Here is an 18261-nt window from a genome sequence, read left to right as displayed (position 1 = left end):
TTTAACTTACAATTTTTGAGAAATAATACTATAATATAGTAATATTTTAATTTTAAAAGGAATGTAAAAATAAATACACACGTAAATAAATATTAAAATAATAATAATAATAAAAGTACTTACAAAAGGCATTACGAAACAGAACAAATATTTTTTATTGCTTTGTACAACAATAGTCCCAAATGAATTATATTACTCCCACATACCAATCCAGGGAGAGACGTATATATTCAAATATATCGATTTGGATAAAATACAAGCCACAAAATACGAACAGCTAACACCCTAATTCTAATTCACCCTTTCGTACTAAAAAATTACAACATAACATAACGACTATCCACATATGTACCTCGTACATCACGATATATATATATATATATATTTTGTCCAGTATACCATTAGCAATTCCCACAACATATACACCTTCACTAATATATATATATATTAAATAAATCAATTAATTCTATCCAAATTAGATGCAACACAATAAATGTCAGTCAATCACAATATATTATTGCCTACATGAGATGTCACTAGTAATTGGTGATGACCAAATATTCAGGATATGTTAATATTCATACACAAAACCGTGAATATTAAATGGTTATAATATTAAATTACATATATACAATGTGAATATGAATTATACTCCAATAATTATAATAATAATAATAATAATAATAATATTAATAATATTTATTATTATTATTTGCATAAATAATATAAACAAGATTTATTAACATAAATTAAATACTAGTTATTATAACAAAAAATACAATGAAAAAAAAATATATATATATATATATATATTCTTAGATAATACTTAATATTAATACTTAAAATGATATTAAATACTTAATTAAGGTGGCATCAGAAAATACGACAAAAAGTAATTTAAACAAAAATTAAATAAATTTTAGTAAAAATTCAGAATAAGTAATTAAAGGTAATTATTAATAAATTCGTACATCTAAAATATGTTATACTTGCAAATTACTCATTAAATTTTATTATTATTTATCTTTTACGATCGCATAGGTTTACTTTAGTCCATTATCTAAGTCTCTTCGATGGGACTGTTTGAGACTTGCGGTCCTCTCACTTATTTTTAATACGATCTTTGTGTCCTTTCTTGTTTTGAAATGTTCATTTTGTAAGCTTTTTTCTTTTTATCTGAATTTTTACGGGCATCGACTGCTAAGGTCATTAGCCCTCATCACATCCTTTAAAAGAAAATATTATCTCCATCAGGATCGTCATATGTAAGGGTGTAAAGGGCCCTTACATTTTATTTAAAAACACAAACTTCACAATAAACATTAAAACATGAAGGACAAGGACAATCACAAACACTTACGGGGTGTAAAGGGCCCCAATATTAAAATTTGAGATAGGTTCTCAAAAGACCATGAACTTAAAATTAAAATTAAACTAATCAATACCATATCTTTCTTTCTTCTACGAAGTCTCATTAATAGTTTGCTTAAGCACCCTCGGGGCGACCAGAACCGCCGTTGAGCAGTATATCAGTCGTGCCAGGGTGCCGTGGCAGTTGATTCCTTCTTATATCAGGCCATAGGCATGCACGGCGTACACCCATAGCCTCGCGCCCTCAATCCACCCTTGAGGGTCCCCCATGCCATCATCGGACACACCCCGACTCACTGCTCTTGAATGCAGGTGAGCCAAAATGGCCTAGGCAAGAGGGCTACCTCCCGTCACTATACGTGCCACGCTTCGAGACTCCCTTATATGTATATATAAAACTACCGCTTGAGTATCTCTTACCACAGCTTTAAACTTCCATTTTATAGACTTTTAAGAAGTCCACTGGCGTGTAAAAATGCAACTATATTTTCTTCATTTCCATTATCCAGATCAGCACTAATATTATTTGTAAGACGGAACCTCTTTCTGAGGTCCTCATATATGGTACACTCTTCTATTAGATGCTTGATTGTCAGTGTTTTATTACAAACACCGCACATTGGTCTCACTTCGCCGGTTAACAAATATAAATTTGTTAATCGCGTGTGACCGATTCTAAGTCTGGTCACCGCTACTTGTTCACGGCGAGTCAACTTAAAGTCGCTTTTCCATTTATAAGGAGAAGTTTTAACTGAGTTTAATTTTTTAACAAGACCACTCCATTGTTAATACTTAATGTACTGGTACATTAAATTTCTGTTAATAAACTTTATATAGCGTTTAGTCAACGCCCCTACCTATATTTAACGTTATACCTTATCTGGTCTTCTTGTTTATTATTATGGTATGACGTCAAATATGAGGAAAGACATTGACTAAACGCTATATAAAGATTAAAATAAATTTAAAGTACCAGTACATAAATTTTGATGATGAGTCGTATCGAAATATGTGATAAAAGAATGAAAATACTAATAAAAGGAATATGAAAAGAATATGTGATAAAAGGTAAGCAGTACTAAACATAGAAACTATACTGTTATTAGCAGAAAAGATAATAATATTTATTTTAATAATAACTCTTTTTGGATTTGAAATTATAGAAGAATGTGAAACTTTGAACATTTTTTCATGACAATGTAAATTATTGAACCTTTTTTTTGAAGTGGGATGGGCTAATGACCAAAGTAGTAGATGCCCCTAAAAACCTCAAAAAAAAAAAAATAAAAAAATAACTTTCTTTTTTATAATATTCCAGTTATTCTTTCAATTTTAACTGGCCCTAATATTTTTCGTAATATTTTCCTCTCTTTTTCTCTAGTTCTTTAATTTCGCCTATCTTATATATAAACACTCCGAGGAAGACAAACATTCAAGTCTACTAATTGTATTATAATGCCTAATTTTTTTTGAAATGATTTTTTTTTGTATACATGCTTTTTTAAGTGATATACAAGATCAATTTTACTGGCTCTAGCTTTATTTGATGTTTTCTCTAAAGCATTGTCTTAATTTTTTTACATAGCTATTTAAATCTATTCATTTTATTAATCTTTCCATATTCAGTTTTTAAAGTCTTTGGAGTATTTTTAATAAACATAGATTCAGTTTTTTTTAAAGAGATTTATAAACCCGTTTTTTTCAGTTAACATTTTTAAATGGCAATTTATTATTATTATATTTTTGTTACAATGCACCCACACTCTCCTATATCCTCCCATTCCACCCAAAGATGGACAGAAAGTAGGCGTCCAGTGGACTATAGGAGCATTGAAAAGGCATGAAAACAGAAAATTTAACGTGAAAATTATAACAGAAAGGCATATAAAAAATATCAATGAAACGAATTGAAAACAAAAAACGACAAACGCAGAAGTTCTAAATCCTCTCTAATATTTATTTTATAGCAACTTTAACAAAAGTATTTATTTTCACGAAGAAAGCAAGGTCATTATATACTTTTTTAGCCATTTTAAGATATCTATATACAGGTATAGTATTTGAATTAAAATTACAGTAGAATAATTTGTAATTACGTAACGAAAAGAGTGGAACTTTAATTTCGATGCCAAAATTTAAATTTGTATGATCGTGTAAAGTCACGGAAGAATTAGTTAGGCCGCTAAAATTCATCTGTTTTTAAGCGGCACATGTTTCAAATTGCTGGTTTAAACCAAATTAAAAAGGGAAATTTATACTGAAAAGTATAAGTATCCTTTATAATATGATTATCATATTATTTTTCGTATAAGTATTATTTTTTTTTTGTCTTCAGTCATTTGACTGGTTTGATGCAGCTCTCCAAGATTCCCTATCTAGTGCTAGTCGTTTCATTTCAGTATACCCTCTACATCCTACATCCCTAACAATTTGTTTTACATATTCCAAACGTGGCCTGCCTACACAATTTTTTCCTTTTACCTGTCCTTCCAATATTAAAGCGACTATTCCAGGATGCCTTAGTATGTGGCCTATAAGTCTGTCTCTTCTTTTAACTATATATTTCAAAATGCTTCTTTCTTCATCTATTTGCCACAATACCTCTTCATTTGTCACTTTATCCACCCATCTGATTTTTAACATTCTCCTATAGCACCGCATTTTAAAAGCTTCTAATCTTTTCTTCTCAGATACTCCGATTGTCCAAGTTTCACTTCCATATAAAGCGACACTCTAAACATATACTTTCAAAAATCTTTTCCTGACATTTAAATTAATTTTTGATGTAAACAAATTATATTTCTTATTGAAGGCTCATTTCGCTTGTGCTATTCGGCATTTTATATCGCTCGTGCTTCGTCCATCTTTAGTAATTCTACTTCCCAAATAACAAAATTCTTCTACCTCCGTAATCTCTTCTCCTCCTACTTTCACTTTCAGTGGTCCATCTTTGTTATTTCTACTACATTTCATTACTTTTGTTTTGTTCTTGTTTATTTTCATGCGATAGTTCTTGCGTAGGACGCAAGAACTATCGCATAATATAAAAACTTATATATATATATAAACAAATTAATGATATTTCTAGGTAATATATTCAGATACTGACCGACATCTATATATCCTGTGAGATTTAACTTATTACTATTCCCAAGAAATAAGGTTAGTTCTTGATATTATAAAAGGTTAAATACAATCTAAAAACTTATCATTAAATCCTAAACAAGTAATAAAATAATAATATGAAAAAAATGAAATACTCGGGGAGAAAAATTGGCCACAAAAAAAAAGTTAAATTCTAAAAAACAACTTTATTTCATGATTCAGTTCTTTTTTTTAATTTAAACCATATGTTATTACGTTCTAAAATAAAAATAAATTGCAATGCCTAGGGAATATATCGTTAATTTTTTTCTGAATTTTAAGATGAACTAGAAATAGTACATTTTTACGATGTATTAAAGTTAAGAAATGTTACTATAATTAAGCTTTTCATTTTTTTTTACCGCTTTATTTACAGTCACATCAACTATTATAGTCATTATCGACAACAGTAACACTATCATGCAGTATTATATAAAACAAAAAAAATCATAAAGAACAAAAAGAAACAGGAACAATAAAGAATAAATGTAGACAAGTGACAACAATATATACATAAATCAGACAAAAATCAATAAATCCTATTCTTCATTCCACTGTAGAAAAGGAACCACAAAAGACATTTTATACTTTCGTTCTGGTTTAATAGAAATTATATTTTATTTGTTTTTTATTATAAAAAAAATAATGAAAAACAGAACTGTTAAAAATACTTTTCTTATTATTACAAAAGTACCATAAAATCAATCTTGTACGAGTACAAGATTCTGTAAAGTACAAGTACTCTGCTAAAATACTTTTAATAAAACTCAACTGAAAATATTTTAATCAAAATTTTAAACAAAATTTTAAACAAAAAAAAAAATGTTTTTTTTTTTTTTTTTTTTTTAAGAATTACTTTTTCTTTTTACCGTTGTATAAAGTTATAAACTATTTTCGATCTGATAGTGTTTATTAAATAAAACATTATCAAAATGTCTCATATTAATAGAACATAATCAGAACAATTATAAATAAATGTTTAACTGGTTAAAAAAAATATATATACATACATATATATATATATATATATATATATATATATATATATATTGAGAAGGAAAGGATTGATTAAAAATGGTTATTAGAAACTGTAAAAGAAGAAATTTATTTAAAATATTAGAAAAAGTCTATAGATGGAAAAAGAATGGGCTCTATCCGAAACTTAAAACACTAATTACGTGCAGAAAAGATTGGGTGCGGGTATAATGGATGGATCTATCTCGTCAGATAATCATACCATGTAGAAAAACAATCTTTTTAATGTTGTATAAGTATATATTGCTGCAAATGTATCATAATAATACTAGTAAAAGATATTTTTTTGGTAAATGGAACGAATAAAAATCTTCCAGAAATATAAAATTAATTAAAATTGCTTAAAGGAAAAAATTAAAAATGAATTATAATGGCCGTTTTTTTTAAAAATAATAATTTGGTCCGGGGTTCAAAATAGTAAACCTCCAAGCCCCAAAAAGTGTTTTTATTTTACTATTTTCCTGCTTTATCTTTAAACTATAGAACGTCTGATAGGTCCCGTACCGTACGTGAAATTCTAATATTACTGTTCCATTTTGTCTGGTTGCAGGTAACGTTGCTGTCGCTAGAAAAACATATGGAAATCATCCTGTATGGTAGTGAAGGTTATTCATATTGTAATGTTAGTAAAGAGTTTAATCGAAACCGAACGCCAACCAGTATCACACAATCTTATGGGAAGATTACTTGGCAAGTTTAAAGGGACGGTAAATGTTGCCGATTTTTCCCGATTGGGAAAACAATGGATTGATGATTCATTAATTACCAAAGTCTACGCCAGTTCAAAGAAGTCAGTCCGGAGAAATACCTTGAAACTGAACGTTCCTCGTTCCACCGATCACCATACGTACATGGGAAATGTGTGGGAAGTTTTTGGACAGGATTGAAGAGAAAGCGGACTTCCTATTTTCTGTATTGTTTCCCGAAAAGGCTAATTTGTACGAGAAAGTTAAAGACAACTGACAAAATCTGCGCGACTGATCACAGGAGAACTCCCATAGATACGACCCCTCCATACAGCAGGGGGTCTGATCGTGGTGTGGTGTGGCATGTGAACTAATCTTATCATAGGCTTGTTTTTTTTTTTTGAAGAAAATATAGATGGAAAAAAATACCTGTAAAAGGTTTAGAGGTTGGCTAATGCCAACAGATATCATCCTCAATGGTTAATGAAAAAAATTCCTGAACACTGGAATGATCGCAGAGGATCTGTTGAATAGGCTTCACGGTCGCCAGATTTGAATCCAATGGATTTTTCATTCTGTGAGCATCTTAAGTCACAAATTTACAATATAAAGATTTGTGATGTGGCTCACCTGTGCACCAAGACTGAAGAAAATGCCGTGTTATAAACATTATTACAGTCACAGAGCGTTAAATAACCTGAAATTTTGTCTATAGACCTGTTTGGAATTCAACGGAGGAGATATTGAACAAATACCGTGATTTTGCATGTGATGCGGGTTTTTTTCGAGCTCTCTGTATGATTTAAAATAAAAATGGTAATTAATTATATTTACGATAATTTTAATGTAATAAAACTATTACTAAAATAAGAATAAATATAATGAAACAGTCTATTTTACCTGAAACGTACTATTAGTTTTGTTTAAATAGATAATAACTAAGTAACGACCTCTTTACCTAAATTTAACTTACAATTTTTTAAATTAATATTTACCAAAAGAACATATTTAGAATTGGGTAGAATTGATTTATTGCTTTTAAAAGGAATGGATTTGAAACGTTCTAGAAGTACCACACATTCGAAAGTTTTTCTTTTGTTGATTTTGTTTGTGTTTTTTTTTTTTTTAATTTTAACCTAGTTTCATCGTGATTATCAATGAATTTATTACCATACTATCAACTGATATAAACATAAGCGAATGTTCAATTTACTTCTTGACATCAATGATGACAATTTATCAATCATGCAAAACCTTTCAGACTTTCATATCGCATGATATATTATATTACATATATACTAAAAAGATCGTAAAAGTTTTACGATAGCACTCAATAAATATCGGATTTCAACTTTATGTAAAGTTACAAAAACCTATATAATGTAACTTTAAAAAATTGCTGTCGCGACATATGTGTTCACATCATTACTATTGAAGGATTTTTTTAAAAGGAATAGCAGGTGGAATACATGAAGATGGGAAATAAAAATAAACTTGATGGTGTGAAATTCAGTTGTAGAATTTGGTGGAAAGAGAAGAAAAACTTATTTTAGAATAGTAGTAGTAGTAGTAATACTGGAAAGGGAGTGGCGTAATTTTAATATCCGTCGAGCCGAAGGTGTTGGTAGCTCGACTCACGCATCGTCATCTTTGTCGTAGTCAGATATTGCGGGGAAAAACTTTGCAAATACGCACTAATTTCCCTCGCAAATATCGTCCTTTACGAACTTTTTCCTCCTGAAAACCAAGTCACCCTAACCTCTTTTCTATGTTATATCCCCCCTTTCATCTCAGCACTTATTCCGGAAATGTCCTTTTAGAACTAAAATGCTTTAAACAAAGTAACGAAAGTTACAAGCTCATTATAGGAAACTCCGCTTTCAGCCTCTTGAAACTTTGTCCCTTTCCCGAACAGCTATACTAGAAGAAATTTACTCTCTCATTTTTTGAATTTAAAGAAAAAAAAAGTTGAAGGAAAACCTACAACCGAGTACAAAACATACAAAAAGAAAAAAATATTAAGAAAAAGTCATGATGAAGAAAATAAAACAGGAAATCATTTCAATCAATTTTATGACGCGTGAAAAATTTACATTAATTTATTCTTTATATTATTATTAAAATTAAAATATACTCGTTATTTCTCTGCTCACAAAAAATGTAAATTAGAATGACTGCATGAATACATGCAGTTAAAAACGGGTTGATAAAGAAAGTTAAAAAAAGTCTGCCCCAACAATCCATCACTAAACGGAAATTTAACCAAGAAATAAAGTAACCTAACATAATATAAGTCATTAAAAAATTTCGGAATAAAAAATACAAAACATACAGAAGAGCTAGTATAAATACTTTATCTATATATATATATATATATATTAAAAACGGATATATATATATATATCCGTTTTTAACTTAGAGCGGTTTACTTGGTTTCTTAATTATAAAAATAACAAGAAACTAATCAATATTCTATTTAAGGGATTTTTAATGGAATTGACAGACAGAATGGTCTGGTATTTTTCTAAATATAGAGAATTTTAACGAAAGTTCATTTTTGTATGTTTTCAAACGTGGGAGGTCGACAAGGCAAAAAAAAATACTTGACGTAATTTTACGTCATTTTTAAATTTAAACGAACAGCTTTAACATAGAGCTATATATCATAGAGAAAAATGTTTTTTTTTTTTTTTTTAAATAATTAATATTTTAAAAAGACAACAATATTCTGCTTACTTCTAATTAACTTTAAGTCGATGTTTTGTCTTTGCTTAATTAATCTTATGTTGTAGTTAATTAAAATTGTTGTATGATTCCACAGCATTTCTAGTTTTATTCTTTAAACTTCATCTTTTCTAATTTCAAATATAAAATTAATTTAATAAAAACAAATTATCTTAATCACGAAAATTAAGAAATATTTTATATAAATAGAATAACAATGGTGTAAATTAACTAGAATTAATTGTTAAAAAGTTGTTAAAATTAATTTACTTAATTATTATTATATTTACTAGTGCTTTATAATATTTTTATTTTATTCTAGAAGGAATTTGAGAGTGCAGAATTACACCTTGGGCATAATATTTTAGCTACTAAATTTATTGTACGACCCCCAAATCCCAGATTTGATGTACCGGCAGATTTTCCTATCAGGTAACACTACGGAAGCACGGGCCTTAAAAGTCCTGGCATTCTTAACATAAAATAACGGAACAGAGTGTCAGAACTAATTCGCCAAAATTTAAAATGAAAAAAAGGAATGATACCAGCATTTAATATAACTTTTTATATTAGTAACTGTCGCAAATCATGGTTTACAATTTTTAATAAAAATCTTTTCATCTTAAGCACCCTAAATTTGATAAATTTTAATTTTAATTAAAGTTTTTCTTCTATAATTAATTATTATAAGTATAATTTTAAAATTATCCAATCTAATAGTTTGTAAAATTCGAATTATCTTGGTTCGTTAAGACCAGGTTGTCGTTTTAAAATGCATTTAGGAGGTATAGATAAAGAAATGTTTGTATCAATTTTTATTTGAACCTCTTTTTTCATATAGCTGTATGTTATTGAAATATGAACTTAATACAATTTTTATTTTTAAAAAAAAAATATAGATTATAAAATAAGAAATAATAAATAGAATAAGAAGAACAATAAAACAAAATTTTATAAAGATTTTTCGATAATAATACTACTAATAATAACAATGGATATCGTGTGGTTTTACTGGTATGTAATACTGCCACTTACAGAACTAAAACGTGTCTAACACAATAAGCGTTTGTTATATCTGGTACTGACATTAAGGAAGCTGAAGTAAATAACTGTAACTAAAGGTCCATAGAAAGAATCTTTTTAACAAATAATATCTCTTTACTAAACTACACCCGAATTTATTCACTCCGTCTACCCTCATTTCTTCATTCGATCCAGTTAAAAATATAAAATCACAAAGATCTAATAATTTTATTTATTTATTGGATTATTTTATATATATATATATATATATAAATTTACAACATAACTAGGGTTGATGGTATGTCAAGAAATCTCTTAAAGTATAATAAAACAAATTTTTATTGACTTAATTTTATTTAATAAAATAAAAATAAAGATAATTACATTTATTTTTCTGTATTTATCATTCGATACTTTTCTATTAAGTCATTTCAAAGATTAAATATTAAGATTAAATTTTGTGCAACATAAATTTTACAATGGAAGATTACAAAAACGTTTGAATGACCTATTTATTATAAGTACCAAGATCTCGTCTTTGTAGGAGGAGGTTTCATGATTACTTAACGAAGAGGATTCTGTTTAATAACACCGGATATAATAGCCTAACTGAATCAGTTAATGTTACCTCGAAAGCGTTATTCCGAGGTGTTTTCCTTCCTATTTTAGTAAGAATTATCTGAAAAAGTTCATGAAAATCTCATCTTTAATATAGAGTACGTAACGGAGTAGTAATATTTGTATTACCTACATATATATATATATATATATATATATTGGAATAACAGTCTTAAGAAAATAAAGTTTTAACAAAATGTGCTCAATTTGAATAAATGATATTTATCAAGTTTTATGAACGAATAGAATTTATATCGTAAAGAAAAAAAAAGAGGAAAGAGAAAAGAGAAAAGGAAAAAATGGAGGAGAAGGAAAACAAAAGGGAAGAAAGAAGAAAAAGAAGAAACTAATATATAGATTACTTGGCTATATTCTACAAAGTTAATAGTGTTTATTCTGACAATTTCAACTGGTTAACGTAGTAATGATTTTGGGAAAGGAAAAAAAAAATAAAGCTTACTATGTTTGCAGAAACAAGGTAAATCTTTACGAAATGGAAGTTCTGAGAAAAATATTGGAAGAAGAAAAAGATTTGTAGGTAACCCTTTCTATCAATTACGTATTTCAAAATATAATGTTGAAAATATTCTTATAACAAATAATAAAAACTTAGTGCAATTGAATACTAACCAATCTACAAAACAGTATGTTCTGAAGCTTTATCTGAAGAACAGGAACTTCGTCGAAATTTGTTAGAAAATATTTTGTAATAATTTGGAAATCATATTTTCATTTTTAATGAATAATAAACTGTTATTTGTAAGCTCTTAAATATATCAGAATTACCTAAGGAACTGACGAGATGATATAGTACATTGCAATGGATCTTTGATAATTTCTGTATGGTGCTATCATAGGATACCTTCCCTTTAATTTCAAATTATAAGAATATTATTGAAAAATTTGTATTTTTTTAAAACGTTTTTTGGGTTATTTTGCATAACCCTAAAAAAGAACCATGCCAACACAACTAAATACAGCGATTGACAAGCCAAGTAGGGTGCATCCACGAAAGGGAGGTGGAATCATCGTTTGATCGCGCACATTGAGTCGTGGCCCGAGAGAAAGTTTGGCGAACCGGGATTTTGGCTGACCGGCCATGGGATCTTTCGTTCATACCTGTGTGGACGAAGAACAGCTAAAGACCCCTTCTGACGCTACTGTCGGAAGTCAGACACGCCGAAACATGTGACATTCTAGTGCTCGCGATGGAACAAGGAACGCCGCGACTGTACTGCCGTAACTGGGCATCTTGAGGTGGGGACCATCGTTGGAACGATGTTACGCAGTTTGGTGGACTTCGACACTGTGATGGGTTTTGTGTCGTGAATATTGCAAATGAAATATCGTGAAGCGTGGGGGTCAGCTCCGTACAAAGCTGCCGTTGACCCCCGTGCTTGCTTGGTTGGACGGTGGTAATGAAGTGCAGGTACTCTCGATTCCCTGAGCTAAAAGACTGAGTCCCGGCGGGGCCGTCCCTCCGGGGGTGTCCTCGTTAGAGGCGAAGCAAAAACGACCGAGCCCCGGTTGCTGGGTGATGGAGGCCGGTAACGGCATTGATTTCCCTCGTCTGGCGACTAGAGGCAAAGGCATCTCCCGGAACCGTGTTTATATTTAATTAAGGGTCGGGTTCCGGCAGACAGGGGAAAGACCCAAAAAAGCCCTTTTATGTGATTGAAAGAGTATTTTTTAGAAATCAGATAGTGCTTGCCTTATCTAAGCATTATTATTTATTACATCATCATCACCATCATTTCAGCTGTTATAGATCCACTGCAGGAAGAAGGCCTCTTCAGCACGTCTCTAATTAATCCGAACTTGTGCGATCTTCTGTCAATTTGGTCCATGTTCTTGATAATACCATAAATCCAAAGAGCCTTTGTTTTTTCGTGGACGTTTGGTATCTAGTGGTATTCATTCAAATGCTAATATTGTCCATCTGCTATCAGTTCTGCTTGCTAGATGACCTGTCGACTGCCATTTTAATTATTTAACTTTCATGATAATATCATATACTTTCGTCTATTCTGTGATCAATTTACAAGTTTCCCATCCCATCTGGCAGTTCCAAGCATACATCCTTCCATATTTCTTTGTTCGTTCCGCAGCTTCAGTAATGATCGAACGGTTAATATTCAAGTTTCGTTTCTACAGGTAAGGATTGGCACGTTGCACTGATCGAAAACTTTATTTTTAAGGCAGTTTTCATGAAAATGAAGTTAAATCTCCCGAATACCTCCCACCCAAGCTTAAATCGTCGTTCAGAAAATATCTATATATAATTCATGTATTTTTTCGGTATAAATCTGAAATTGAAAAATTAATCCACTTTAACTTTTCATTAAACCTGAAAATCTAAAAGGACAATTGTCAGGTAAATCTGAAAAAAACTGATATATATATATTTGCGTAATTAAAATACTCGATGTTATAAAACTTAAAGATATGCAATATATAAATAATGTAATATAATGATTTAAGTGAATCACTAGTATAATAAAAGAAATCATCACTAGTATAATAAAAGAAAAAAACTCTGGTGTATTTGTTTTTTTTTTGTCTTCAGTCATTTGACTGGTTTGATGCAGCTCTCCAAGATTCCCTATCTAGTGCTAGTCGTTTCATTTCAGTATACCCTCTACATCCTACATCCCTAACAATTGTATTTGTTTATATATATATATATATATATATATATTTAAATATTAAAAAACACATAATTATAGATTAGGTTCAACAAATTAATTCTTACCGTTATGAACAAGCAGGGTTGAATCTCTTGCAAGGGCTAACTCTGAATCGGTTAATGTTGCGTCTGAAGCGTTATCCGAGGTTGGCGTATCACTAAGTCCAGCCGGATGGTGATAAAGGGGTTGCCTTCTTGTGGGTCGTGGACTAGAATCTTCCCCCTCTGAGCCGCTTACACTGTACGCCCCGTACAATCGCCCGCCCTTCCCTATAACAAGAAAGAATATTGAAATTTTACTATTATTAGGGAAGTTAAAATAATTTATATATTAGGTAAAAGTTTATTGAAAAAAAAAAATTATGGTTAGATTTTATGTTTGGTATGTTAACAATGAAAAATAGAAAATATTTTCTGGAAAAAGAATCTCTAGATAAACACAAAGAAAAAGAAAACTGAAAAAAAAATAGTAGAAGGATGAAGAAATTTAGAATTAGAACGTAAAGAAGGATGATAAGAATGGTACAAGGAAATAAAGGAAAAATAAATGAGTCAGCATGATGGAGGACAAGTTGAGTAATGAGGGAAAATAGAAATTAATTTGGAATAGGAATAAAAGAGAAGAAGTTAGGGAGAGAACGAGAACAAGCGGAGAGGAAGAAGCAGAATTTAATTAGAGTGGAAGGGGTAAAGGAAGGTTAGAAGAACTAAAGTAGATATAGAAATAAGAAAAAAAGAGGAAAGGAGAAAAAGTTTAAGAAAAGGAAAAAGAAAAACATCTAAAAGAGGGATGTGAATGAATACAGAAAAATAAAAATTAACTGAAATTAATAATTAACTGACAATTGTTATAAAATATTCTATTATATCTATTTATATAACTCAATTGAAACAACGAATAGAAAATTTTAATTTAAAATAAAAAAAATTAATACATTCAGGTTATTTTATCTTATATAAATAATGATAATAATACTATATAACACTATTACAGACGACTTCTCATTTTACAGTTTATAGGTAAATTCTGTACTTAAAAATGATTTCTAAATACCTGAGGTAAAAGAAAACGAAGTGCTATATATAGAACGTTTTAGAAGACGATACTGTTGTCTTTGACTTAAAACAAACGCATTTAAAACACAAACACACACACAAACATACACACATCTACAACAATGTAGTATAAACGAAGCACCATAATGGCGTCAGTGGTCTAAGACGTACTCATATATCAGAGTTCCCTTCTTCCTTACTCCTATCCTTTCTCTTTACTTTGTCTCTTCAAACTTCTCATTTATCCCTTTTCCGTAGACTACTTACTTTATAATATATTAGTTAAGTAGAAATTAAGCATCAATTAACTTAACTTGTTTAAGAAAAGTTAATAACTTTAATATATAATAAGAAAACATATAATAGCCTGATTAATTATGATAAGTTTACTTATAGTGTTATGATGTACTTAAATATTATTATAAGTTTAAATTATATTACACCGGAAATTAGGTATTGCAAAATATGTAAGACAATATGTAATTAAAAAGTGTATACCGTTGTTTAAAATTAATTACAACTTATATATATATATATATGTATATGGGAATTTGAAAAATTAAAAAAAAAATGACAAAACTGTATTGCTTTTATTTCCAGAATTTTGTTTCGTTTAATACCTAGATAAGACTGAGACAATTTGATATATATGTATGGGTATATATATATATATATATATATATATATATATATATATATATATTAATAAAATTTCGAAATGTTTTCGTTTGTATTTAATTTCTATGAACTTATTCATACCATTTTACTTAGAATCAAATTCTTTATAAATCTTTTTAAAAACTTTTGCATGTTTATTAGACATTTAAAAGAGTTATATTAAAATTAAAATGGTGTGTTTTTGACTCTAATCTTTCATCTTTTACCCGAAATTTCTCAAAAATTATTAAAAATACAATTCTGGAATCTACTCTTTTCAATTTTTTAGGTCAGATTTCATATAAAATTACCCTTATTTGGGTTCCAAGAATTCCTTATTCTACCAAAGTCGCAGAAACCAGAACGAAATATTTCTTTGGTACGCTCTATTTTTATTCACTTCTTTTTTTCTGAGTAGCCTCCGGTACCACCGTAAGGTGTTACTTCATAGGATGATATATATGAATGTAAATGAAATGTAGTTTTGTACAGTCTCAAGTCGACAATTCCTGAGATGTAAGGTTAACTGAAACCCGACTACTAGAGGACATGGGTATTCACGATCTAGTACTCGTTTCTGTATTTAAGACTTATAATCTTGGAAAATTGTAGGCATCTTTTGATAGCCGTATATAAGATGATATTTGTTGATAAAATACCAAAATTATTTTTTTAAATATTAAATATTATATTTATTAGCATTCATTTGTGAAAGAATCACATCTTAACTTCCCCTTCACAAAATTTTATTATAAGAAGGGGAGATTTCTTTTACTGGTTTAATATTCACTCTATTTCTATCTTTCTTAATATAGATTTATATCTATCTAACCTACATACAAAGAGTGGATTAAATTGTATTTCTGTTTACTAAAGAATGAATTTATTTTACTCCATTCCAACAAAAAGTTTAACTACATGCTAAATACAGAACAGATTTAATTAAATGAAAAAAATAATAGAAATAACAATAATAATTAACATTTGCTTTTATCACCTTCCTGTACAGAATAAATAATAACAATTAATATTGGATCACGTGCATATGAGTAATGACTTGTACTAGAACGCGAGTGGCAATTCAATTAACGAAACCAATCAAATAATAATTTAAATAGGAGTCTTAAACTGAATGTATCGTAAGTTCATACGTGAAATTTTTATTTAATTACCGCCTAAAATAAATGGAAATATATATATCCATGTTGAAAGTCTCAATTGTTTAAATATTTTTAAATAAAATTTATATTTTATAAGTGGGTTGATTAAAAGGAGAACATATGTTTATATTTTTTATTCTTTAAAAAATACCACTGTTAAAAATACTATTTTCATTTATTCATTTACTCGAATATCATTTTTTTTGGGTTATAATTAATTCACCACATAGCTAAAGGGATTCGAACCAAGGACCTTTGGGATGAAAATTAAGATACTACCATGGAGGTAGTGTGTGTTTTTTCAATGTCTGCTGCTGATGATTGTTTAACAATCGAATTTTTACAATTTTATGTAACATTTTTATTAATATTCTTTCGGACTAAAATCATATTAATTAAAATAACATGTGATCTTTTTAACAGTAAAAAAAAACAAAAAAAAAAAAAACAAGGAAAAACTCAATTCGAAGAATATTTTTTCCTTAATACTAATTAATAATGATATTATATTATTTATGTAATATAATTATTGATAATAATTTTTATCTCTACAATAAGATGTCCTGACTAACTCATAATCAACACACAGCAAACAATATAAAAAATAAATTGATGGAAATTTGTATACACCTTTTACGGTTTGAGTGTACATTAAAAAATGATTTTTTTTTTAAATTTCGAGTTTAAAGGGTTAAATGGAGTAAGATTAAATTTTTTATTATTTTTTTAACTGCTCGGTAACAAATGAAAATATTGATTTTCCGTATCTATAATATTCATGTGAATATCTAAAAAGAGCAATTTTTAATTTATAGAAATTTGACCTTGAAAGTGGTGAAGAAAGGTAAAAAAATGTTGAACAATTATTGTAAATTTTCCCCTCCACTATTCATATAGTGGAAACAGATAATCATTATATTTGTGCTGAAAATAACTCTTCAGATAAATATCTAAAAATCATTTTCGAGATTTTTATTAATTAAAATTTTTTTGTTAGACCGCTGAATCTCAGAGAAAGAGAAGACAATAATTTTGAGCGAGTTGAAACTTTTAAACACTTGGATCAATTGTGTGACAAGGGAAATATGGTAGCAGAAATCACGGCTAGGATAAAAAAGCGAATCAGTACATATATGGATTGGATAGAGTACTAAAGACAATATTTAATATTTATTGGCAGTTATATCAAAGAATGATTTTTTATTTTTATTTTTATATTCACCCCTCCCGAAGCCGGACCACAATTAAGCACAACTCAGCTCCAGGTGGTGTCGTCGCCAACTCAACCTAACCCACCATGGTTTTGGTCGTAACAGTTACCTGCCTCTAACCGGGTCCCCCTAGGGGTCCCCAGCCGAGTCTCGGTCTTAACAGCTCGAGGGTGACTGAGTCCTCTCACCAACGTCGCCCACCCCAGCAAGCCTAGATGAAGGACAACTCCACAGGAGGCTGTCCAACACCCCCTCGCTACCTCGTCGTCCTTGCCTATGTGCTGTAGAATTCGTTGTTATATATTTTAACAGAGTCCTGAATTTGTCAACTTCAGATAGCATGTCGGTACACTCGTGTCTACATCGAGGGATCCAATTATTTGTTCTCAGATGTCTCTTTCAACCCCCCACTGTCGACACCTGAATATAACATGTTTAGGGGAGTTATAGTCTCCGCAATATAGGCACTCGGAATTGAGAGCTCTCCTCCTCCGAAAAAAAACATGATCTGAAGACCCCGTGCCCCTTTAAGAACTGAATTAGCCAGAAATTTAGTTTGCCAAATTTGCAGTAAATCTGTTTGATTAAGCGGTGGGTCCAACGCCTCGTTGATGATTGATCCCATCTCCTCTGCCACTCTTGTATAATGCCCCACCGAGCAGTTACTTTGTCTCCTCCCGTAATGATGTTACCCCAAGTGTCGGAGAGGGAGGACTCCAGCAATTATTAGGGCAGCCTCTATTGAGACTGAGGATTAGGCAGACGCGATCGTGAGTGCTTTGGACCTCTTTCAGGATGCGCCTGTTTGAGTCCTTCTACAGCACGATTTCCCAGACCGTGATTCCGTAGAGGAGATATAATCAAAGGATGATTAAATCTACTGTACGGAT

General features: G+C 29.8%; 1 protein-coding gene across 3 annotated transcripts in view; it reads right to left on the bottom strand.

Moving 5' to 3' along the window:
• The window catches only part of Ten-m (teneurin transmembrane protein Ten-m), an 887841-nt gene that overhangs the window by 447806 nt on the left and 421774 nt on the right, over positions 1-18261 (bottom strand). For all 3 annotated transcript variants that reach the window (XM_075378109.1, XM_075378112.1, XM_075378111.1), the window contains exon 2: positions 13354-13557. In XM_075378109.1, coding sequence (XP_075234224.1) covers positions 13354-13557 — 204 coding nt within the window. The remainder of the gene's footprint in view (positions 1-13353; positions 13558-18261) is intronic.

This window comes from Lycorma delicatula, chromosome 11 (assembly GCF_047948215.1).
Source record: "Lycorma delicatula isolate Av1 chromosome 11, ASM4794821v1, whole genome shotgun sequence".
Lineage (NCBI taxonomy): Eukaryota > Metazoa > Arthropoda > Insecta > Hemiptera > Fulgoridae > Lycorma > Lycorma delicatula.
The sequence above is the reverse complement of the archived record's forward strand: the minus strand, read 5'-3'. Positions and strand labels throughout refer to the sequence as shown.